The sequence below is a fragment of the Chiloscyllium plagiosum genome, chromosome 23, assembly GCF_004010195.1.
Source record: "Chiloscyllium plagiosum isolate BGI_BamShark_2017 chromosome 23, ASM401019v2, whole genome shotgun sequence".
Taxonomy (NCBI): Eukaryota; Metazoa; Chordata; class Chondrichthyes; order Orectolobiformes; family Hemiscylliidae; genus Chiloscyllium; species Chiloscyllium plagiosum.
In genome coordinates, this window is record NC_057732.1 from 20,065,615 (window position 1) to 20,091,534 (window position 25,920).

Here is a 25,920-nt window from a genome sequence, read left to right on the forward strand (position 1 = left end):
TGGCAGATCAGAAGAGACCTGGATCTAAATTTTAATCTTTTGTTTAATTCTGTGCCCCAGTGAGGACACTATATTTGAATTCTGCACACATGGGTGACGAATGTGAAGTTCTGCCAGGATCTCCTCCTCCGGATTGTCATTCTAATGATCCCAGCTAGAAAGTAGCTGGATTGTGGATTGATTAGATTAGATTACTTACAGTGTGGAAATTATTGAGTGAAGACAGAATTGGGCTTAGCTATGATGCCCCTAAGTTGAATAACCTGCAGACTCACTTTCTAAGTTTGCACCTAAGGAATGGACACTTCATCAAGGAATCAGTAGAATGAAGAAAAAAAGTTGGGCATGTAAAACTTAATGTCCATTGAATAATAAATAAAATTGGACTGTACAATTTTCTTGTGTTTACAAGATTTCCAAAAGTGCAATCTTTAATTGCTTTTTTAAAAATGTTTGTTCCAAAGAATTACTGATAAACATTGCTGCCTCAAAAAAGCAACTGTCAGCTATTACTTAAATGTTTAAATAATTTTCGGTAGCTGCTGTTGGTAATTACAAAACAGTTCTGTGTGATCCCCAAGGGATCAGTACAAGGACCACTGAGTTTCTTGTATATAAATTACATGGGCTTGAGAATAAGAAATGCAAAGTCAAAATTTGCAGATGATATGTAACTTGACAGCATAGAGATAGTGAGGAAGGTAAGAGCAGACTTCAGGAGGACCTAGGCTGCCCTATGAAATGGCAAACACATGACAGGTTCCATTTAATGCAGTTAATTGAGAAGTGATGTTTTGGGAGGTACAACTTGGAAAGATTAGACAATGTAAATGCAGGAAGGACATTCCTGATCACCAGGAAGCCGAGAAGTAGGAGTCACAGTTTAAGGATACAGGGTAGGCCATTTCGAACTGAGATGAGGAACGGTGAGCCTATGAAATTGTCTGCCACAGAAAGCAACTGAGTCCAAACCATTGAATGTTTTCGAGAAGGATTTAAATGTAGTTCTTAAGTTTAAAGAGATCAAAGTGTTTGCACATATGGAGCTAGATGTAAGAATGTCAATATCAAAGGAAGCTACTGTTTATATTGCATGAGAAAAGGTTGCTGATTCATTGGCAAGTCGATTCTAATTCAAATTGGTTTCCTCTGGAGTAAGGAAGGGAGGACGTTTTACATGTTGGAATTCATTTGTGAAATACATTGATTGGAGCTTGCTATATTTTATGCTGCAAAATATGTAACATATTAATCGGAAAAATCAATTAACTTGTATTTTATTTTTAATCCCGATAATAAAAATGTCACTTCCTTTTGCACAAAACAATACAGGTTTTTTTGATTCACAAAGTAATTCAGGAAACTAGTCACTTAGGTGTAAAACATATTACATGTGTTAGATTTTAAACCTACTGTTTGCATTGCAGCCTTTTATGTCTGTTTTTGTTTTCTGAATGCTTGCTCAAACACTCTTTTTCCTTACATTGTTTTGTCTGTCTGATTCTAAAAATGGATTTTGTATGACTAGCTAAACATTTGTGTACCATAAAGTCAGAAAGTCTATGATTTACTATTACATGTTTAGTCACATATGTGTAACAAGTTGCTTCTGCTTGTAGATGCCATTAGAGAGGTGAGGAAGTACTCAATGAGCCAGGCGATTGGAAAGACTGAAAAGATGCTTCCAAATATGTATGATCATCTCAACATGAAGCTTTTTAGGGCACAAAGGAATCTGTACATATCTGGATTTTCACTGTTTCTTTGGCTGTAAGTATCAACGACAAGGAAAAGTTGTATGTTGATGTCCACAAAAAGATAACAACCATTATCAAACGTTTAGGGGAGGGTGAAGAGTGTAGGAATTCCATACTCAACACTTTGTGGCTCTTGGTTCTGTCTGAACATTTATGATTTTAGTTGGTGTCCAGTGTCTTGCAAGCATTTTTTCAAGTTTAGAAATAAAAAATTATTTTTAGCTTTTGTAATGTTAACTAAACTATAACATCTTGCTTTTCTTCTCAGAACAGTTTAATTTAGTATTGTTTAAGACTTTGTTTGATTGCTTCTTGTTTTAAAGTTTCTCACCTTTACACAAAGTGATAAAAATATTCAACTTGCTGCCACGTGGAATGGCTGTCTGGAGGTTGTCAATAGCTTCATGTAAATTTGTTTGACAAAAACAACAACCTGTCCATTAATGCTGAAATCAGCACCAGGATTGCCAACATTGCATCTCAAATTTGAAAAGTCGAGTCTGGACTATATAAAGTTCCTACATACCAGGTTTGTGTACCCTCCCTTGCAATAGGGAAATAAGGACAATTAAAGCAAGCAAAGAAACAAAAGTGAACAACTTCCATCTCCAATCAGACAAAATACTGTGCATTTCCTGACAAGGCACAATGTTGAATATTGGAGTATACCATAAAGGAATTCCCTCTAGTCAGTAATGATTCCCTTGGCTGGGCCATATGAGCCATTGGAAAATGGCCGTATTCACAAAGTCATGCTGGATGCTGAGCCTGAGACCACATCTGTGATATAAGGATATCACACATTAGAATCAAAAATTATGGAGGTAACACTGGCCACTTGGAAAACCTCAAGGTAATGTAGAAGAGTCGGCTTGGTTTATGAAAAGGAAATCAAGTTTAACCAAGGTATTGAAGTTGCTTGAAGGAATAACATTCACTAAAGGTTCCTGTGCAAAGTAGGACTTCATGGCACAGGAAATACCATTTTAACTAAGGTTCATACTAGGCCCTCTGCTTTATTCAATTTATATCAATGATTTAGTTGAGAGACGCAAAGGCATGGTAGCTAAATTTGCAAGTGACACAAAAGTAGGTAGGGAAGTATGTTGTGAAGAGGACACTAGGTTCTAGACAGACATAGATAGGTTGAACAAGTAGGCAAAAATCTGAGTATTATGTCAAAAAATATATTCTGGTCTCCTTGCTATCGAAAAGATATTGCAAAACGTATAAGTGTTCAGAAAAGATTTACAAGGATGTTGCCAAGGTTGGAGGATTTGAAGGAGAGGTTGAATAGGCTAGGGCTGTTTTCCCTGGAACATCGGACACTATGACAGGATGATCTTGTAGAAGTTTACAAAATCATGAGGGGCATGGATAGAATAAATAGACAAAGTCTTTTCCCTGATGTGGGGGAATCCAGAATTAGAGGGCATAGGTTTAGGGTGAGAGAGGAAAGCTATAAAAGAGACCTAAGGGGCAACTTTTTCACGCAGGGGGTGATACATGGATGGAATGAGCTGTCAGAGGAGGTGTTGGAGGCTAGTACAATTGCTATATTTAAAAGGCATCTGGGTAAATGAATAGGAAGGGTTTGGAGGGATATGGGGCAGGTGCAGGCTGGTGGGACTTGATTGGGTTGGGCTAACTGGTCGGCATGGACAAGTGGACCAAAGGGCCTGTTTCTGTGCTGTACATCTCTATGACAGGAAGAATAGAAAGCAGAATATTAAATGGTGAACAGATGTAGAATTCTAAGTGTAGAGAGATCTAGGTGTTTCGTTGTTTAAGTCATTCAAAGTTTAGTATGCAGATAAAACAAGTAATTAAGAAGGATAACAATGCTATCCTTTATTACAAAAAGAATTGAACATAAAAGTAAGGATGATGTGATTCAATTATAGACCACATCTGGAGTACTGTGTACAATTCTGGTCTCCTTATTTAATGGAGAATGCAAATGTATTGGGGCTGGTTCAGTGCAAGCGGACCTAATTGATACTTGGAATGAGTGGGATGCCTTATGAGGAAAGGTTGGACAGTCAGGTCGTGTTCCACTGGAATTTAGAAAACTGAGGGGTGTTTTGATTTGTATATGATCCTAAAATGTTTACACAAAGTGTTCACTCTTGTGGGTCAGTCCAGAATTAGAGAGCACTGTTAAGACAGAGATGAGACATTCTTTTTCTCTAAGTGTTGTGGGACTTTTGAAACTTTCCACTTCAGAAAGTAGTCAAGGTGAGATCATTTGAATATTTTTAAGATAGAAGTAAATAAGTTCTTGTTCATTGAGGAAATCAAAAATTATCAAAAGAAAGTAGGAACATGAAGTGCAAACCACAAACAGATCAGGCATGATATCATTGAGTGATGGAGCAGGCTTAGGGGGCCATATTAAAACCTGAGACATCTGCTGCTCTTTGTATGTTCAAAATAGACCTCCGATTAACTGGGATCAGAATCAGTAAATGAGAAGTCCTCACCACTGACTGAAATGCCAGCCAAGAAGCAGTCAAGCAAGGCGTGAGAAAAAGCAAAGGATTAAAGAAAATGATAAGAAGGTGGAAAAGAGAGCCAAACATTAAAAAGAAAGATCAGTCAACCTCAGGCTAAGTAACTGATCTGTGCCAGTTGCTGAAGGGACAGCTATTCTCAAATTGACCTTTACAGATTCAACAATCTTCAATCAGAAGTGACATATGCCTCAAGCACAATCCAAGTTTCCTGAGGCAATTAGCTGGTATCATAAAATATGTTGAGAGAAAGCTTGCATGGAGCATAAATCATGACACAGAATTGCCTATTTCTGATATGTACATTCTGTTAGTTCTGTTTTAAATCCTACCTAGTGACTGTAATATCATAAATTGCTTCTGTTGTCTGAAAACCCAAAATTTCCATAACTGCACTAAGATCAGCAGTGAGCCTCTCCCAAAAAGAAGTGCTGAAAAATCAGATATAGCTTCTCCAAATTGCTGCTTAGTATAATCTTACCTTGATTTTCAGCTCAACAATTAATGTAAACATGCAGTTGAGTAAAACCTGTAAAGAATTTATCAAACTGACTGCATCAGTCATTTGAATTTTACACTAGCTTAGTTGTCCAGGGCTTTGACATCCTCCTTAATTACTTGCATCATTTAACTTAAACCTGTAATTGTGCTAACTCACAACAAAATAAAATAAAATCATCAACATTTATTAGTATTCTGTCACTACATCTAAGTCCACTTTAGACTAGTTTTAAAAACTCTCACGGCACAAACAATAAGTTTAACATTTGGCCTCGAGTTCAGTATTATAATGAACTGTATATCTAGGTCATCCATTTTGCTTATTTCATAAGTAACAGATTTATCTAATTTTCCACTTTTTTTCCTCTGTGTGTTCATGGTTAATCATTCAGAGCATATGAAAGCTTTTATCAGTTCCAACATTCCTGCCGGTTGTAGAATGTCACAAAAACTAACGGGCAGGTCCATTATTCTACTAAGCCCTAGATTCCATGCAAAGACTAAATGTAGGAAATTCAGTACAAGCAAGAGGGAGAAAGTAGCCAAGAATATTTAAGATGGAACTTCTGTAGTATGCCAAGATGGGATGTCTGTTTTGTTTCCCTAACAATGAAGGAGACATTTTTTATAGCTTGTATACACTGAATAAGTTAAACATAAGTTTATTATAAATGCTGATGTGAAGTTTAATGATTAAAGCAAGAGGGTGCAATAGCATTAATTTTTACAATTGACGAAAACCTGTAAAGTCTGGACATTTTTCCAAATCTTTTTAACATTCAGCTGGTAATTAATGGGCACGTTTACTAACACCTATCTACCTACTGGTGTATTTTCTATTATAATATTATACCAAAAGGACTGCACTCTTTGCAGAAGGGTTTGAAAGGTGGATAACAGAGGTGTTTGGTGATTTCCATGCAATCAGAAGTAATCATTCCTATTTTTATTTTAGACTGTTCCTGGTTAATCTTATTGCAGTTTGAGAGACTTTAATACCGCTTTCTGTTTAGATTTTTCTCCAATAGTCAATAAATGAAGAACATCCAGACTGTTATATTAAAAGTTACTTGTAGAAACAGCAACAGCCTATCCTAATGTTTAAACCAATATTAATGAATATTCTCAAGCAAAATAGAAAAACCTCAACTAATAAGTCAAATTTAATTTCAGTCAACATTGTGCTTCCAAACGTTTTTAAGATTTTTAATACTGTGCTTACATTCCAATTTGGCTCACGTGGTAGCTATTATAATAGCAGACCTCTCTTTTGTGTATGACAACCAACTATTATACTAGAACTTCAATTTTATTATGTCAAATTTATCTTTCTTAGGTGTTTAGATGCAACAATTTTACACACAGCTCAAACGCAGGGTCCTTTTGAGACAGTTTTGATTTTGCTTATAGGAATTTTGGTAAATCCTAACACAGCTGTTTGTGGCTAAATGAACTGCATAATCCATTTTACTTGTTATTCCTTTGCTGTTTCAATGAACCTGGGAAAGTTTAACTTGTTCTTTTGTGCTGCACCAAATTTTGGTCCAGCATGCAGCCACCTTTCTGTAAGGCAGCAATGTGAAGTAATTTATGTGGTCTTTTTAGAGCACTGTTGTCTTAGTTTAATAACTCATAATTGCAATGCTTAAATGATTCATTGTTTCAGGTGAGCAAAAGTCTGCCCCAGCTCACCCCTTTGCAATAATTGACATGTCTCATAAAATGCTTATTCTAATTTGTTCTAATTAGAAACCTAATTAATTACTGTAAGGAAATTATTGCTACCCATTTGAAGTAAAATACTTTTTTTCCTGCATGTAGATCTTCTCATTAAAAACATATAAAAGAAAAGGGAGGGAGAAAAGTAAAATATATATGTGCTTACAGAATATGACATGCCCTACTCCACTAATAACACATCTGACAACTCACTGATCCATTGGGCTCCCTGGATCCTAGTTTGAAAAACCTGTGATGCAAGTAATGATATCTCCTAAAGTTTTCATAATTGGCAAACTGTGGGGGTTAAAATACTGAGAAAGAATGTCTGTCATCTGTCCTCTTCAATAAATCAACTGTTGGATTCTCTCCTCTCCCCACCCCAGTTACTTAGCATTCAGTGCAAAAATGGATGTTCCTTTATGTGTTTTTATTACACTTGCCCCAACTCAATTGCTGCCTTTGGAAAAGGGAGTCTTATTTCAGAATAAAGTTAATGAGGTTCCTGGAACTTATATAACTCAATAGGAATTTGATGAACTTCTAACAATTCTCACAATCTCTTAATTTTGTTAACATTGGGAAATAGTGTAGATGAAATCCGAATTGTCTCTCACAATGTATACATAGCACTAAATATGTAAGGAATTAAGCCAAATTATTTTGAACTATTTTCCACTAACAGTTGTAGACCATTAACAAAATAGCCTACTAGATCTGGAGTGCATTTCTTCCTTTCATGTTGGGCCTCAAATTTCAGGCAAGTATAAAGACTTTGGATCCAACACACCAATATATATTTGTTTATGGGAAGCTTAGGAATTGCACATACTGTAGATAAGTTAATGACTTGTATAAGTTAAAATCTGCTGTAAGAAGGCTGATGGTTCAGTGATAGCACTGTACTCTGAACCAGATGTGTAAGTTCAGCCCTTCTCCAGACATCAGAATGTATAACTACGTCGGCACCATTTCAGAAATGTCCAGACACCATTTTAGTTAAGGCAAGATGCCATTCGAAAATCTACAGAAGGCACATTCCATCTTATATCAGTTTGGAACAAAATGTTATTATAAATAAGCAAAAAGGTTTGGGAGTTCTTGATTGCTACCTCCAAAATATTTTGTTGTTATATCTATTGAATTAAATATTAGGAAGATTGAAAACCATTGTTTTCCAAATTCTGAGCTATCTCACTCCCCAGAGATAATCTATGATTAAGCCAGCCTGCATTCAACCTTTGTGTGACTTTTGATTCTGAGCAATGGTCTAAGTTGCACACGGTGCTTCTAAGGTTCCACAATCGACATGGCAGCAGTTCTGGAAGATGCTGCTTTGCAAGGACCTCAGGAGCCTGTGCAGCCACAAGGAAAATTAGAGGGAATGGTAATCCTGAGATAAACTTTTAACCTAATTTGTACCATCTCTAAGATTATGATTTCTACCTCTGTAACATCACTCAAATTTCAAAGTTCAGCTGATCCTGAAATCACCACTGCCTTTGTTAGTTTGAAACTTGACTATTTCAGTACACATCTGATGTCCACTCTCTATCCTCCATAAACTTGAGATCATCAAGAATTCAGCTGCTCGTGTTTTAACCTGCAGTACTTTTAGAATCTAACACTGCCTACTCTTTTTAAACATAAAAATATTTTTGTCACCAATTCTCTTCCCCAAACTTACAACAATCAGTTGGGTCTGTACATAGAACTTTCTCCTAATTTTTTGAGTTAAAGAATACACTGTAGCCTGGATACACTTGATTTCTCTTAGCCAGCACATAGTTTTTCCATTGGTGCTTCTTTCAGTTGCCAGATCCTACTCTCTGTGCTTCCTAAGGCTCTTGCCTTAAAACAACAGTTCTTGCATTGAACTGTGAAAGCTTTCCACAGTATGAATATTATAGTATTTTCTTACAATGACCTACTTTATTTTGTTTCATAGTGTCCTTAGACGTATGATCACTCTTATCTCAGAATTGGCAATTGCAATGGGAGAAAGTCAGGCACTTCAAGTTCAAACTGATAATACCAATAATGCTGCCAAGAGGTACATGGAGGAAAATGAAGAATTGAAAAAGGTAATGTTTTCAGATCTGTTGAAATGTCTTTATTTTATTATGACCCATTACTTATTTGGTGCACTTGAAAACCATTCAGAATGCAATTTGTACATGGTATTTTTAGACACTTAAAAACGTTGGAGTTGAGAACTGCAACACACAGCCTAGCAATAATTGAACCAGTTTTGCAAGTTCTTAGTTTGGAATGTTGAATGCCTGAATTAACATCTAGCATTTGGCCTATTGAGAAAGGGGAAGTACCCCACAAAGAAATCAACCTGTACCTTTGATAGTAGCTCTCAACAAATATTACTGATGCATTCTGGTCTTTGCAACTAAATGAAAAAGAACGACATTAGAAGAATTTGTAAAAATGATAATTTACATTTAAAAAAACAAATAACTTTGCACATTGGCAAGCTTTGAATGCATGCATTTTCCTATACAGAAGAATTGAGTTCAAAACTCTCAGGTATTCTGTACGAATTATCAATCTGTGAAGTTAGCTTGGATATTTGTGACACAAGATAATTGCATGAAAACAATCGTCTTTTTGTTGCCCCTACTTATTCTATCCTGAACTTCTCCTCACCTCTCACACGTACGTGTGGTGGACTGGGTTATGCTTTGATGTTAAGGTGCACTGATTCATTTCATAATGAGAAGTCCCCTTGCAACACCAGGTGAGCTTCAGAAATATATAATTAGACAGAATCCCTTTTAATTTAAAAGTTAAACATTGCGAGCTTTCAGGCATGCCCTTGTAGAAGTATACCAGATAAACTTTAAAGTCTCGGCCACCATCACTATCCCAGGTCATTCTGCAGGAGTTCCTGAGTGGTGTCCTTGATCCAAACATGTTCAGCTCCTTCTTCAATGCCCTTGGTCCATGATAAGGCCAGAGTTGTGGACCATAATTTATGATTTCACACACTTTATGATCCACAGATGCAGAAACAGCTCATTTCTACATGCAGCAAGATCTGGACAACATCCAAACTTGTACTGATTGCTGACAAGTAATTTGCATGCCAGGCAATAACATCCCCAACAAGAGAAATTCTTACCATTTCCCCATGAAATTCAATGGCATTATTATCACTGAATCATCCACTATCAGTATTCTGGGGGTTACAGTTGACCAGAAACTAAACTCGAACAGCTGTAGAGGAGGTTGAAGGTCAGGAATTCTGTGGCAAGTAACTTGCTTCCTGTCTCCTTAGTGCCTATCCACCAAAGGTACAAGTTAGGAAATGATGAAATATTTTCTATTTACCTGAATACAGCTCCAACAACAATTAATATCTCTGACACCATCCAAGACAAAATAGCTTTCTTGACTAGCACCCTATTTACCGTCTTCAACGTTCACTCCCCTCATGTACAGTGTGAACCAACTGCAAGTTGCACAGCAGCAAGTCACTGAGGCTGCTTCAACGGCACCTTTTAAACCCCTGACCACTACCATATAGAATGAAGAAGACAGAGGGTGCATAGAGAACACCACCATCTACATGTTCTCCTCCAAGCCACACACCACCCCCACAAGGTGGTTCTTTGCTGTCACTGGGTTAAAATCCTGGAATTCCCTTCCTAACAACACTCTTTGCCTGTAGCTGCAAGGACTGCTGTGGATTAGCAGTCATAAAAATAGCTTCACTAATTGCTGGGGAAAGTTTTCTGCCACCAAAGTCCTACTTGAGCCTGCTGACCAGATCATTTTTTCATTTCATCACAGAATCCCTACTGTGTAGAAACAGGCCCTTCAGCCCAGCAAGTCCACACTGATCCTCCAAACAATATCCCACCCAGACCTATTCCCCTACATTTACCCCTGACTAATGCATCTTACCTACACATCCCTGAACACTGTGGCCAATTTAGCATGATCAATTCACCTGACCTGCACATCTTTGGATTGTTGGAGGAAACCAGAGCGCCCAGAGGAAACCCACACAGACACTGGGAGAATGTGCAAACTCCACACAGACAGTCACCCAGGTCCCTGGCGGTGTGAGGCATCAGTGCTAACCACTGAGCCACCGTGTCGGCTCAGTTATTTCATATATTTTATATATTTAAAATTTGAATTAAGTTTGTGTGCTATTTAAAATTTTCATTACAATTCAACTTATTTCAAATTAACTTTGCTTACTTCCATATGCAAAGTTCCATGAATCCAAATAGTATTATGCAAAGAGTATCCTTTGAAATAATGTACTAAAGCTTTGTTGCTCAACATATACTGCTACTCTCAAATCCAAATTTTTACCCTATACACCAAATTAATGTTATTACCATGATCAGTCTCTGAGAGTTTTTTAAAAATGTGGTTATTCAGAAGTATAAGGCTTGCTAATTGTTAGAAGAAGAATCACAAGGCTATAGAATAAATGAAAGAATAATTTAAGAGTCAAAATATGATACAGAATTTGAAGATCCATCTCCACCTAACTGAAAAACGAGAGAATCACTGCTCAGTAATGAAGGGAGTTATAGAGTCATAGAGATGTACACCACGGAAACAGACCCTTTGCAGCTAAACAAACTCACTTCAATTTATTCAAATTTCTGCTGAACTAGTTCAAGAAAATTAGACCAGCCATCTAGTTCAGAAATAAAGTAATTCATTGTGAAATGTTGATCTGACACTGTTTTTGCACCAGAGATCATGAACCTGGCCAGAAATCTGAGGGACTTTGGAAACATTTATGTGAATTAAAATGGGCAGCGTCTCCATGTCCCTGGATGTACAATAACTTTGGGGCTTGGTTTACTGTCTCCCATTTAAAATTTCCATTGTGAAGTTGGGTGGATATTCGGAAAGGTTTGCAATATTCAACTCTTACATTCCAAGCAGATTTGCCTGATCTGAATCTCCCAAAAGGACTCAAAACATTTAAGTGGCCCATTTTCAAAAGGGTGCAGTTGTTTTTATTTACCAGCATATCGTGCAATTTTACCCCACTTCCTCATTTAGAACATGTGTTGTGACATACACCATCTTTTTCTTGCTTAGCCTTACAACTTGGTTTATTCTCCCCTATGGCTTTTACAATATCCATATATCAAAAATGGTTCCAAATCTACTACTCTGAAATGGATTGAAGGATAGTTCCCAATACAGCATTAAATTGTCATCAACAATCACCTGCAAACGAATATGTAAGAAATTTTGTGTCATTGGTCATGAGTCCTGTGCATCCTTCTATGGCTGAGAGTCACATCTCCAATCACACATTTTACAGGTGTTTCACGGAGGTGAAAGTGGACTTGTTCCTTGGGTTCCTTCTCCATGCTAGTACTTGCCATTGAGTGTTCTCAAAGAATTGTGTACCTTGATACAGGAATATCCTGATGTTAGTATGCCTATCCTCCCAATTCACGTGGAGAATCCATTTCAAACAGCATTACTGGTACTTCAGGGGTCTTGAGGTGGTATCTACATGTAGTCAATATTTCAAGTCATATAGAAGAGACAAAGATGATTGCTTTATACACAAGAATCTTGGTATCAGCAAAGATGTCATGGGCATTCAACACTTTCATCTTCAGATGTCCAATAGTGATGCTCGGAGATCAGATGTGATGTTGAATCTCTGCATCAATATCAGCCCTTGAGAGGTAGCTTCCCAGGTAGTGGAAATATTCCATGTCTGGGAGAATTTCTCCATTGATCTTAATGGAGGCATGGTGGAACTTGATCTGGAATATTGGTGAAGCATTTGAGTAGTCTTGAGGTTGAAGCTAAGACCAGTCTTTCAGTATGCTTCCGCGAAGGTATTATACAAGGCCTGAGGATTCTCTGCCAAGAGACCAGAGATGCCATTGTCATCTGCACCCTGGTTGCACAAGTGAAGTTTGTGCCATTTTCTTTCTGGATTTCAACCAACTGAGTTTGAAAAATTTTCCTTTTGTCCTATAGACAGTATCCACACCACTGGGAAGCTTCATCTTGACAAGATGAAGAATGGTTGCTATGAAGATGGATAAAAAGGTGGGGGAAGGATGACACATCCTGCTTGACCTCAAAGGATTCTGTTCTATTACCACCGCTGAAGGCCATCACCGACTTCTTGTCATGGAGGTGAAAGAGGATGTTAACAAATTTCACTCATCAGCCAGTTTTTGACAGGATCTTCCACAGCACTTGGCACTGACTTGAGTCAGAAGCCTTGGTCAGACTGATGGAAGGCATGTAGAATGGTTGGTGTTCCTGGCATTTCTGTTGAATTGCCTATCAGTGAAAATAATGCTTTTTGTTCCACAGCTAGGTCAGAAATCACACTGGCTTGCAGGAAGGATTTCCTCAGAGAGTGGGAGAAGGTGCCCAGAGAAGTTTTGGGCGATGATCTTCCTGGCAATAGAAAGTATGGAGATTTCTTGGCAGTTCCAACAATCCACTTTATCTCTTTTCTTGAAGACGGTGGTGATGGCAGCACTCCTGATATCAGCAGGGATTTCTTCTTTGTCCCAGGTTTCCAGGAACAGCTAATGGAGATGACGAGTAAGCTTTGTCCAGGTTTGAAAATCTTTGCTGGAATCCCATCTACTTCTCCAGCTTTTCCATTCTTGTGTTTTATGGTGGCTTCATCTTTTATTGTGTGACTTTACAGTATGTGGGATTCCAAGATCATTTTGATGGGCAATTGGGGACTTTCCTTAAACCCGTCTTTAATGATTGATTGCTGGTTACACCTTCTCCTGGAGAGGAAAACCGAGGAACCACCAAGGATGAACCCAGGATACATTAAATTGGATTCATTATCAAGAATTAACTCATCAAACAACTCTTGGAGCTCATATTGTCATCAATAATTGTCTCATAACTCTCCATGTACAATTTGCCAAGAACCAGGAGCAGTTGTGAGTGCCTCTGCTCCAATTCCTGATGCCATAGATGTGTCCAACGAAGGCTTCAACTTCGCCTTAGATACCATACTTACCAAAATGCCGAAAGAAGATAAAATTATTGTTGGGGGGCTTCAAACCCAAGGTTAGAAAAGATGTCCAATTCTGGGAAGGAACCACAGGAAAGAGTCTGGAATTGCACCTCTTAACGGGATTCTCTTGCCTTCTCTTGTCTTTGGTTCCGAATCCTATCAGATCGAATGGATCGGTTAGAGCGACAGTTAGAAGCGATGAGGAATTTACAAGAGGTAAGGTGTGTGATGGATAGCAGTTATAGGAAGGGAGAAAAGCTGCAGATACAGTTAGGTAGATGGGTTAACGCCAGGAAAGGTAGGAGGGGTAGGCAGGTAGTACAGGGGTCTTCTGTAGCTGTGCCCATTTCAAACAAGTTTGCTATCTTGAAAACATAGGGGATGATGGACTCTCAGGAATGTACCACAGACAGCCAAATTTCTGTATTGAGACAGGCTCTAATGTAATGAGGCGTATGTCGGGTTCCAAGCGATTAATTGTGATAGGGAGCTATGCGAAATTGAGGACTGCTGATGCTAGAGATTAGAGTCAAGAGTATGGTGCTGGAAAAGCACAGCAGGTCAGGCAGCAAACGAGGAGCAGGAGAGGTCTTTCATCAGGAAGGGCTTTTGCCTGAAACGTCGACTCTCCGGCTCCTCGGATGCTGCCTGACCTGCAGTGCTTTTCCAACTTCATACTCTTGAGTGTGATAGGGGACTGTCTAGTCAGAGGCACAGACAAACATTTCTGTGGCCAGCAGTGAAAAATCAGAATGGTGTGTTGTCTCCCTGGTGCCAGGATCAAGGATGTTTCAGAGAGGGTGCAGAATGTTCTCACAAAGGAGAGGGACCAGCAGAAGGTAATTGTGCACATTGGAACCAACAACATAGGAAGGGAAAAGGATGAGATTCTGAAGGGAGAATATAGAAAGTTCGGCAGGAATGTAAAAAGGTCTTCATGGGTAATAGTACTTGGATTACTCCCAGTGCTACGAGCTAGTGAGGGTAGGAATAGGAGGATAGAGCAGATGAATGTGCGGCTGAAGAGCTGGTGCATAGGAGAAAGGTTCACATGTTTGGATCATGGGAATCTCTTCTGGGGTAGAAGTGATTTGTATAAGAAGGATAGATTGCACCTGAATTGGAAGTGGACTGATATGCCGGCAGGGAGATTTGCTAAAGCTGCTCAGGAGGATTTAAACTAGTAAGGTTGGGTGGGACCCAGCGAAATAGTGAGGAAAGAGATCAATCTGAGACTGGTAGAGTTGGGAAAGGGAGCAAGTCAAACAGTCAGGGCAGGAAGGAACAAAGCAGAGAACAAGGTAGGATTGATAAATTAAACTGCATTTATTTCAATGCAGGGAAGGCAGATGATCTCAGCGCATGGTTAGGAACGTGGGACTTGGGATACCATAGCAAATACAGAAATGTGCCTCAGGGATGGACAGGACTAGCAGTTTAATGTTCCATACAAATGTTACAGGAAGGCTAGAATGGGGAGCGGCGTTTTTGATATGGAATAGCATTACTGCTGTACTTAGGGAGGAAATCCCTGGGAATACATCCAGGGAGGTTATTTGGGTGGAACTGAGAAATAAGAAAGGGATGATCACCTTATTGGGATTGAATTATAGACCTCCTAATATTCAGCGGGAAATTGAGAAGCACATTTGTAAGGAGATCTCAGTAAGAATAATAGGGTGATTATGGTAGGGGATTTTGACTTTCCAAACATAGACTGGGACTGCCATAGTGTTAAGGGTTGAGATGGAGAGGAATTTGTTAAGTGTGTACATGAAAAATTTCTGATTCATAATGTAGATATTCCTACTAGAGAAGGTGCAAAACTTGACGTACTCTTGGGAAATAAGGCAGGGCAGGTGACTGAGGTGTCAGTGGGGGAGCACTTTGGGGCCAGCGACCATAATTCTATTATTTTTAAAATAGTGATGGAAAAGGATAGACCGGATCTAAAAGCTGAGGTTCTAAATTAGAGGAAGGCTAATTTTGACTATAAGGCAAGAACTTTCAAAAGCTGACTGGGGCCAGATGTTCACAGGTAAACAGACGGCTGGAAAATGGACTGCAGATCTAGATCTGCCTGCAGCATCCCATACATTGTCTGCAAATCAGTGAATATATGCAGGACTGTTGGAGAGGTACCACAGTTGAAAACCTAGTGGCATCCTTACTCAAGACATGCAATGTCCAGCAAATATGGGTAATTCTGGATTCCAGGGGCACTGAGTCTAAATTCTAGTATCCATGCTCAAATCTGACACTGTCACAGACTTAGGAGCAAATGTGGCTTTTTTGGTTCAGTTACACCAGTTGAGGTATTTATATACTAACCCATTACAAGCGTTTGTACTTGCATTCCAAAATAATCAGCTATTAGATTTTGACATGCTACAGCGTAAGAATCCTACTCATTGACTGCTGTTCAGCCTTCAACACTATTATCCCCTCGAGACTGACTCCTAAACTTAGTGATCTCGGATTAAGCCCCACTCTCTGCAAGTGAATCCTCAGTTTCCTGACCCACAGGCCACAATCAGTGAAGATTGGGGACAATATTTCATCCTCACTAACACTCAACACTGGAGCCCCCCCAGGGCTACGTACTTAGCCCCGTAACTGTACTTGCTGTATACCCATGACTGCGTCGCCAAATACCAGACTAATGCCATTTACAAGTTCGCTGATGATACCACCATTGTCAGTTGAATCTCAGATGGCGACAAAACAGACTATAAATGGGAGGTGGAAGATCTGGAAAAATGGTGCACTGAGAACAACCTAGCTCTCAATGCTAGCAAAACCAAAGAACTCATTATTGACTTTCGGCGGGATGTTACTCATGCCCCCTACACAATAACAGCACGGAGGTGGAATGAGTGGAGAGTGTCAAGCTCCTGGGAATGGTCATCAACAACAAGCTTTCTTGGATTCTTCATGTTCACGCACTGGTTACAAAGGCCCAACAACGTCTCCTCTTCCTCAGGCAGCTGAGAAATTTGGCATGACGGCGAATACCCTTGCCAACTTTTATAGGTGCACCATCGAGAGCATGCTGTCTGGATGTATCACTCCCTGGTATGGCAACTGTACCATTCAAGATCGGAGATAGTTACTGAGAGTGGTGAACTTGACCCGGACAATCACAAAGGCCAACCTCCCATCTATAGAATCCATCTACCAGCCCCGCTGTTAAGGAAAGGCTGCCAACATTATCAAAGATCCATCCCACTCTCGCAATGCTTTTCTACAACCACTACCATCAGGGAGAAGGTACAGAAGCCTGAACACATGCACCAGCCGGTTTTGAAACAGTTTCTACCCTACTATTGTTAGAGTACTGAATGGGCTGACAAATTCTTACCATTCTCCTGTACCTGTGCTTTTGTTTTGCAGCTGTTTACCTATTATTCACTTATCTATGCTACTTGGTGATTTGCCTGTATTGCTCGCAAGACAAAGCTTTTCACTGTGCCTCAGTACATGTGACAATAAATTCAAAATCAGATTCACATTCCTGAGTTGTCCTAACCTTGCAGATGGTTCCAGCTGCCAGGTTTCTCCAGAGGCCTAGATCAAAAGGCAAAAAAGAAACCATAACACTACTAGATAAATAATTATTTTCTTGCATGATAAATAAGGAATATAATGCAAATGGTTTTTCACTACAACCCACATCTCACTTAAGATTTTACACTTGATCTGCTTTTATCAATAGGCTTTAACTAGAGGTAAAGATGATGGAACTAAGAAATTGGAAGAGGAAAATAATCAGCTGATTAACAACATCAAGGAATTAAAGGCTGAATTAAAGAAAACCACAGAAGGTAAGACTATTCTGTTTTGAGACTTTTATATCAATTTTCTATTCACTTATGTAACTTTCATTTACAGTGCCTTTAACATGGTCAAGTATCACAGGAGTGTAATCAAGCAAAAATTGACATCAAGCATGTAAGGAGCTATTAGAACAGCTGAACAAAAGCTTAGTCATGGTAGGTTTTAAGCAACAGTGTAGAATTGTTGAGAAATTGAGAGGTATTGGGAGGGAACTCTAAAATTTAAAATCTTGACTGCCAATGCTGAATTTCAAAGTGTCCACCCAAGAGGCCATTATCAGGAATACACAGAAATAAAAGGCTTACAAAGCTTGGAGGATCAAGGTCAGGATTTGAAAGCAACAAGGAGAATTTTAAAATCAAGGCAGTGCTAAATTTGGGGTCAGCCAGCACAAGGATGATGGGTAAGTGGGACTTAGTGAAAGTTCGGTTATGAATAATTGAGTTTTGGATTACCTTAAATTTATGAAGTATACATAGAAGGCCAATCAAGAGAGTATTGAAATAATCAACAAACAATGACACAGTGAAGGTTTCAGGTGAGCTAAGGCATCAGTAGTATCAGATAATAGAAATAAGTGATCTTACTAATGGCACAATTATTGTTCAATGCTCAACTGATTTTCAAATATTACAGAGATTACGATTGGTCTGATTTATATATGTTGGACTATAACCTGGTGTTGTGTGATTTTTAAACTTTGTCCACCTCAGTCCAATAACCAGCACCTCTACATCATTAGATATTATGTTTGAGCTTTGCAAGCATAGACTAGTTAAGGACAGTGGTACTTTGCCTATTGTGATTAGCTGTGTGGATCCACAGTTCGACAAGACCCACCAGTCATTGGTAAGTGTGGTCAACTTACTTGGTATCTCACCAGCACAAAATTCATTTACCACATGTGATACACAGAAAGTCTTTTTGGCTTAACGACAGCTTCTTGCTAGTAGAGAAAAAGCACTTGTACTACTGCAGAGTAGGGGTAATTCCAGGAAGACTGGGATTCTTTTCAGTGTGAAGTATTTGGTACACTTGTAAGTTTGGTTGACTCAGTGAGCAGTGACCTGATCAGATGTAGTTTGTGCAGCTATTAGTCTGTATTGTTACTCCTGCCTCTAATATAAATCAGTTTAACAATTTGTATTGGGTGGTATCAGCTGAAGTGTTGATCAGTCTACCTTTCAGAAAATTGTGTTATCCAATTCACATAATAAATGGAATCTTATAATAACTCCTTCCGTTGGTTACACGCTTGTACATCTAGAAATTGGATAGTGAGAGCATATTCCTGTTTGTGAGGAATGCCACATGAGACTGCTGATTCTAATGAAAAGGAATAACTAAGACACGATATTAGAATTTGTAGGATTATAATTAAAATATGTAATTACCATTTTGCTTAAAGAGATTCACTTAACCTAAGGGTCTTTCTAGAAACTGGGTTTTTCTTTTATCAATCCAGCTGCTCTAGTGGCACTGAAACCAATTATAGTATCCTATTGCTATTGCAGGCTGAATCCAGTAAATTCAGCAAAGTCTGAAGACCAAATCTGCAACCTTTCTGGCTGATATTACTCAGCTTGAATAAGCTCACTGAACCATAAAAGGAACCCTTGAAACAAGTATTTTGTCACACTTTCACAAGCTTTAATGGCTGGCCAAATGTCTGGCTGCCAATTCCTTGAAAATTGAAGTAGACATGTTATTCTAACTTTTACTATACATTGGCCAGTAGTTGTAGAGGAAAGTTAAAATTTTGAACTGAACTGTCTGAGCAAAGTTTCAAATCTTGGTCTTTATTAGAATAGGAATGGTATAGATGAAATATGCAATTATAATAGATAAATAAAATTGCAAAATATAATAGTTAATGCTAATTGTGTGGAATAGAAGAACTGGTTTATATTTTTAAAAGATTTAGGGAAAGCTTTGCATTGATCACAGGCATCTATTTAGGGATCAACAATTCAAGTAACAAGTAGTTCCTACCTGTTTGGAGATGTAAGGAAAAGTTGTGAGCTACGTAAGATCTTGTTTGTGTTGCAGAGATAACATTTTATCCTTCAGAAGGTCAAGTATTATCAGTTACTATGATCTTGTTAATAACCAGACAGTCCATGGTTAACATATTCAGGTTTACAATTTTTGCCCTCAGTAATTTCAGTGTTGAATGATAGAGCTTTGTTGAAAGGTGTTCTATATTGTTGAATTAGGAAGCATTTAAGGGTTATTCATATAGAATAAAAGACTTAATTGACAAAAGGTGACCAGAAAATTTGCATAATCGGCAATGTCTTTACAACACCAATTCAAGTATGAAAATATGCCAGAATTTCAAAAAGATTTTGATGTCCAAAAATTGGACAGCTTTCAATCGTCTGTATAGCTTTGACAAATGTAATTTCTGTCCCTGCTACATGCTGAATTTCCTAATCTAGTAATTTGCCTCCATTTTTGCTGTAGATATTTTCCTATATGAGAGTAGCAAAAAAAAGGAGAATTTTCTTAAGTTTTCCTTGCATAAGAACAGAGGACATAGCAGCATTAGGCCATTCAGCCCTTCAAGCCTACTCTATGCCATTCATTAAGATCATGGCTGATCTGATTGCAGTCTCAACCCAACTTTCCTGTCTGTCTGCCTGCCTCTTCTCCCCCCGCATAGTCTTTGATTCCCTTGGCTATTAAAAGTCTAACAGTGCCTTGAAAAATTCAATGACACAGTTTCCCATGCTTTCTGGAAAGGAGAATTCCAGTGTGTGAGAAAGTATTTCTCATTTTAAAAATAAATCTGTTATGGACTGTGGATTTTACTGGCTGGACCAACATTTATGGTCCATCTCTGATTCCCCTTGATGATGGTGAACTGCTGTTTTGAATTGTTGCAGGCAATGTTGTATAGATATACTCACATTGCCTTCTCAGGGAATTACTAATTCTATTTATTTGCAGTTTTAGGTACCTTTCTGTTATGTGTCTTATATTTAACTTTTTAACTGTTTAACTTTTAACTTTATTTCTTTAATTTTCTACTTTATACTAAGAAGGACTGTAATACTTAACTTTGAACATTGTTTCTTTATTTTTCTACCCAAAATATCACCCAGAATGGTGACATTGTACACGTTCACTGTTCTTGGGAAAACATGACAAGAAAACATAACTCTAATTCTATTTGTAAAGTAATATATGCTAAATTGTGGTGAAACTCTTAATTGTAAATCCTAGTTTTTGTCACATTTTTCTCCTATTTACATGCATGTAAAATCTACTTGAGGGGTGAATATATCACAAGCATGTGGCACATTTGAATAATCATATGTGTTGGCTCTTTTGAAAGAGTTCTCCAGTTGATTCTACTTTCCCACTTTTTACCTGTAGTCCTGCAAATTTTCCTTTTCAATTGAATATTCAATTCCTATTTTAAAGTTATTTACTTCCATCATTTTTCTAGGTAATACATTTCACGACATCATAATTCATTGGAATTAAAAATACTGAACTCCCTTTTCTTGTAATTACCTTAAAATTGGTATTGTTTATTTATGTTATAAAGTAATGCAATTTATCTTTATTTACTGTCTAAAACCTTACAAAATTCTGATCACCTCTTGATTCTCCCTTTAACTTTCTCTGATTGAAAGTCCCAGCTACCTAAACTGTCTGTAATTGAAGTCTGTCATCCCTGTCACTATTTGAATAAATCTCATTGACATCCTCTTAAAGACCTTCCTTACGATTCTTCTTAAATTGTGGTGCCCAGAACTGGATACAATACTCCAAATCACCCCTAATCAGTGAAACATAAGGGCTTAGCATAAATTTGTACTTTTATACTTTATGTCTCCACTTCTAAAGTACAGGATCATTGTATGATTTTGTTTTCAACAACCTTATCGATTTCTCAAATCCTATGGTGACAAATGTAGCTTTTCAGTTTCTTTTCTGTAAGAAGAAGCAATGATATCAGGGAAAATCATAGTGGGCCACAAAGAAATGGCAGAGAATTTAACACATACTTTGGTTCTGTCCTCACAAAAGACAGCACAAATAACCTCCCAGAAATGTTAGGGAACCAAAGGTCCACAGAAAGAGCAAAATTGAAGAAAATCAGTATTTGTAAGAAAATGGTGCTACAATATTAATAGGATTAAAGGCAAATCATCAGGGCCTGATCATCTACATCCAGGAATAATAAAGGTAGTGATTCTGGAAATATTGGATGCATTGGTAATTATATTCCAAAATTCAGGAGATTCTGAAGCAGTTTCTACAGATTGAAGGATTGCAGATGTAACCCCACCATTTTAAAAAAAAGGAGACGATCAACAACAGACCTAAAAACCAGTTAGCCTAACATCAATAGTAAGTAAAATGCAAAAGTCCACTATAAAAAACATGATAAGAGTGTTACTTGGACTCCTTGATGCCACACTCGGTCAAATGAGGCCATGATGTCAAGGGCAGCCATTCTCACCTCATCTCTGGAATTCAGCTCTTCTGTCCATGTCTGAACCAATATTATGATGAGGTCAGGAGCTGCGGGACACTGATAGAAACAAACTGGCCATCAGTGAGCAGATACTGTTTAATAGCACTTTTGGTGTCACCATCCATCAATTTATTGATAGTTAACAGTAGACTGATGGGATGGTAATTGGTCAGATTGGATTTGTCCTGCTTTTTGTGTACAGAACATACGTGGACAATTTTCCACATTGTTGGGTAATGCCAGTGTTAGATTTATAAAGCATGGAAACAGACCCTTCAGTCCAACTAGTCCGCATTGACCATGTTCCCAAACTAAACTAGTCTACTCGCCAGCATTTAGCCCACATCCTCCAAACCTTTCCTATTTATGTACCTATCCAAATGTCGTAAATGTTGTAACTCCACCATCATCCACCACTTCCTCTGGCATTCCACACACAAACCACTCTCTGTATAAGAAGTTGCCTCTCATATCCTTTTCAAAACTAACTCCTCTCACTTTAAAAATATCGCCTCCTAGTTTTGAATTCCCCACGCTAGGGAAAAGGCCCTTGCTTTAGCTGTAGTGGAACAATTGTCCAGGGTGCAGCAAGTTTGAGAGTAAACGTCTTCAATATTATTGTCAAAATGTTGTCAGAGCCCACAGCCTTTGTAGTATCCAGTGCCTCCAGCCATAGAGTCATAGAGATGTACAGCATGGAAACAGACCCTTCGGTCCAACCCGTCTATGCCGACCAGATATCCCAACCCAATCTAGTCTCACCTGCCAGCACCCGGCCCATATCCCTCCAAACCCTTCCTATTCATATACCCATCCAAATGCCTCTTAAATGTTGCAATTGTACCAGCCTCCACCACATCCTCTGGCAGCTAATTCCATACACGTATCACCCCGTTTCTTAATAGCATATGGAGTAAATTGAATTGGCTGAAGACTGGCATCTGGAGGAGCCTGAGATTGACCATCCACTCAGCACTTCTGGCTGAGGATTGTTGCAAATGCTTCAGTCTTATGTTTTGTATTGATGTGTTGAGCTCCCTCCATTGTTGAGGATATTTTTGGAGCTACCTCTTCTATTGAATTGTTTAATTGTCAATCACCATTCATGATTGGATGTGGCAGGACTGCAAAGTTTAGATCTGATTTATTGGTTGTGGAATTGCTGATTTCTAGTCACTTGCTGCTTGTACGTTTTGGCACACAGGTAGTCCTGTTTTGTACCTCACCAGTTTGACATCTCATTTTTAGAAATACCTACTGCTGCTCCTGACATGCTTATGTTTACCCAGTTGAACACCAGGCTTGACAGAAATGGTAAAGTGGGATATATACCAACTATAAGGTTGCAAATTATATTGCAGTGTGATTCTACTGCTGCTGATGTTTCATGGCCCCTCATGAATGCAAAGTCTTGAGTTACAAGATCTGTTCGAAGTCTGTTCTATTAACATGGTGATAGTGCCACATGATGCAATGGAGATTTTTTTAAATTCATTCACTGGATATTGTCATTACTCAGTCAGTACTAGTGCTGTTGAAGGCACCTTGGGAGTGTACATTTAAGTGCGCCATCCAGAGTACATTCTGTGCCCTTGCCACCGTCAGTGCTTCACCCAAGCATTGTTCCACATAGAGGAATATTGAGTTATCAGCCAGGGCAAGGATGTGGCAGAAGTGGCAGCATGTGATTTGAGACTTCATATTATCTGTAGTCAATGTTGAAGGCCCCTATGACAACACCTCTAGACTGTATACCAGTGTGCTGATGGAACAGAACATACCCAAGGATAGTATTGGCTTTGTGTATAAGGTATGATTCCATGAGTTTTTTTCTATCAGGCTGTTGCTTGGCTAGTCTGTGGGACAGCTCTCCCACTATGGGACTAGTTCCCAGATGTTAATAAGGAAGACTTTGAAGGAATCTGTTTGCTGTTGTTGTTTTGTTGCCATTGTCAATTTCAGAGTCTGTCCTGTTTCATTTGTTTTTATTTACCTTTTAAACAGTTGACACAACTGACTGACTTGTGGATTTGGAGTCACATGTACGCCAGACCAAAGAAGGATGGCAGTTTCTTTTCATAAAGGACATTAATGAAACTTTACAGCAATTAAGAATAGTTTCATGGTCAACAGACTTTAATTCCAGATTTTTTAATGAATTCACATTTCACCATCTGACCTAGTGGGATTCAAATGTTGCCTAGAACATTATTTAGTCCACTGGTTTACTAGTCCAATGACAATGCTGCGAGGCCAACTTCTTGTCTGATCAACCTAATCAGTGGTGTATTGATTTTAAAAAATCACATGCCAGAAGGACCAAATAACTGTGTAGTAGTCTGAAAGAAAGCAATAAGTCCAATAAACTATTCAACATGGTTCCTCTGGAGTGAGTTAATAAAATGGTATGACCAAGACATTGAATGTATTAACAGAAATAACCTACAAAGGATAAGTATAAACTTCATTTTTTGTGTAAATTTTCAAACCAATCTTTTCCATAGAATAGCGTTAGAGAAGAATCTGGTGTTGCATAATCTTTGACAATTCTTGTAACGTATTGAAAGTTTCCTAAGTGGCATTAAATGACAATGCACTTTGTGTATATTTCAGTCAGAAAATGAGTGACATCTTTCATTCTATATTTTAATTAGCTTTTTTTCTATTTCCTTTTGTGGCAAAGCCCTTGAGAAATCAAAGATTGAAATGGCTTCAATCAAAAAACAATATGATGGACTGACGAGGGAATATGACCGTCTTCTGCAGGAGCATGACAAGATGCAGGTAAAAAGAAACTTGTTCTCTTAAGTTACTACAGTAATACAGTGAAGTATTAGAGATATTCTAACTTCCATATAAAAATACTTAGAGTCATAGAGATATACAGCACGGAAACAGACCCTTCAATCTAACTCGTCGATGTCAACCTAACCTAGTCCCACCTACCAGCACCCAGCCCATATCCCTCCAAACTCTTCCTATTCAAATACTCATTCAGATGCCTTTTAAATGCTGTCATTGTACCAGCCTCCACTACTTCCTCTGGCAGCTCATTCCATACACGTACCACCCCCTGCGTGAAAACGTTGCCCCTTAGGTCTCTTTTATATCTTTCCTCTCTCACCTTAAACCTATGCCCTCTAGTTCTGGACTCCTCCACCCCAGGGAAAAGACTTTGTCTGTTTATCCTATCCATGCCCCTCATGACTTTATAAACCTTTATACGGTCACCCTTCAGCCTCCAAAACTCCAGGGAAAACAGCCCCAGCCTATTTGACCTCTCCCTATAGCTCAAATCCTCCAACCCTGGCAACAGCCTTGTAAATATTTTCTGAACCCTTTCAAGTTTCATTGCATGGAATATTCCAAACGTTGCCTAACCAGCATCCTGTGCAGCTGCAAATGACCCCCCAACTCCTGTACTCAATACTCTGACCATTAAAGGAAAGCATACCAAACGCCTTCTTCACTATCCTATCTACCTGCGGCTCCACTTTCAAGGAGCTATGAACCTGCACTCCAAGGTCTCTTTGTTCAGCAACACTCCCTAGGATCTTACCATTAAGTGTATAAGTCCTGCTAAGGTTTGCTTTCCCAAAATGCAGCACCTCGCATTTATCTGAATTAAACTCCATCTGCCACTCCTCAGCCCAGTGGCCCATCTGATCAAGATCCCATTGTAATCTGAGGTAACCTTCTTCACTGTCCACTACACCTCCAATTTTGGTGTCATCTGCAAACTTACTAACTTATACCTCTTATGCTCACATCCAAGTCATTTATATAATTGACAAAAAGTAGTGGACCCAGCACCTATCCTTGTAGAATACCACTGGTCACAGGCCTCCAGTCTGAGAAACAACCCTCCACAACCACTCTCTGTCTTCTATCTTTGAGCCAGTTCTGTATCCAAATGGCTAGTTCTCCCTGTATTCTGTGAGATCTAACCTTGCTAATCAGTCTCCCAATGGGAACCTTGTTGAACGCCTTACCTAAGTCCATATAGATCATGGCTCTGCCCTCATCAATCCTCTTTGTTACTTCTTCAAAACATTCAATCCAGTTTCATTAACTTCTGTTACTACTCTGATT

The 25,920-nt window shown here is 38.6% G+C and overlaps 1 protein-coding gene across 1 annotated transcript in view; it reads left to right on the forward strand.

Moving 5' to 3' along the window:
- dus4l (dihydrouridine synthase 4-like (S. cerevisiae)) overlaps nucleotides 1–25,920 on the forward strand; it is a 76,602-nt gene that overhangs the window by 44,713 nt on the left and 5,969 nt on the right. Inside the window, exons 8-11 of the mRNA XM_043713672.1 lie at nucleotides 1,620–1,770; nucleotides 8,439–8,574; nucleotides 17,215–17,323; nucleotides 24,512–24,612. Coding sequence (XP_043569607.1) covers nucleotides 1,620–1,770; nucleotides 8,439–8,574; nucleotides 17,215–17,323; nucleotides 24,512–24,612 — 497 coding nt within the window. The remainder of the gene's footprint in view (nucleotides 1–1,619; nucleotides 1,771–8,438; nucleotides 8,575–17,214; nucleotides 17,324–24,511; nucleotides 24,613–25,920) is intronic.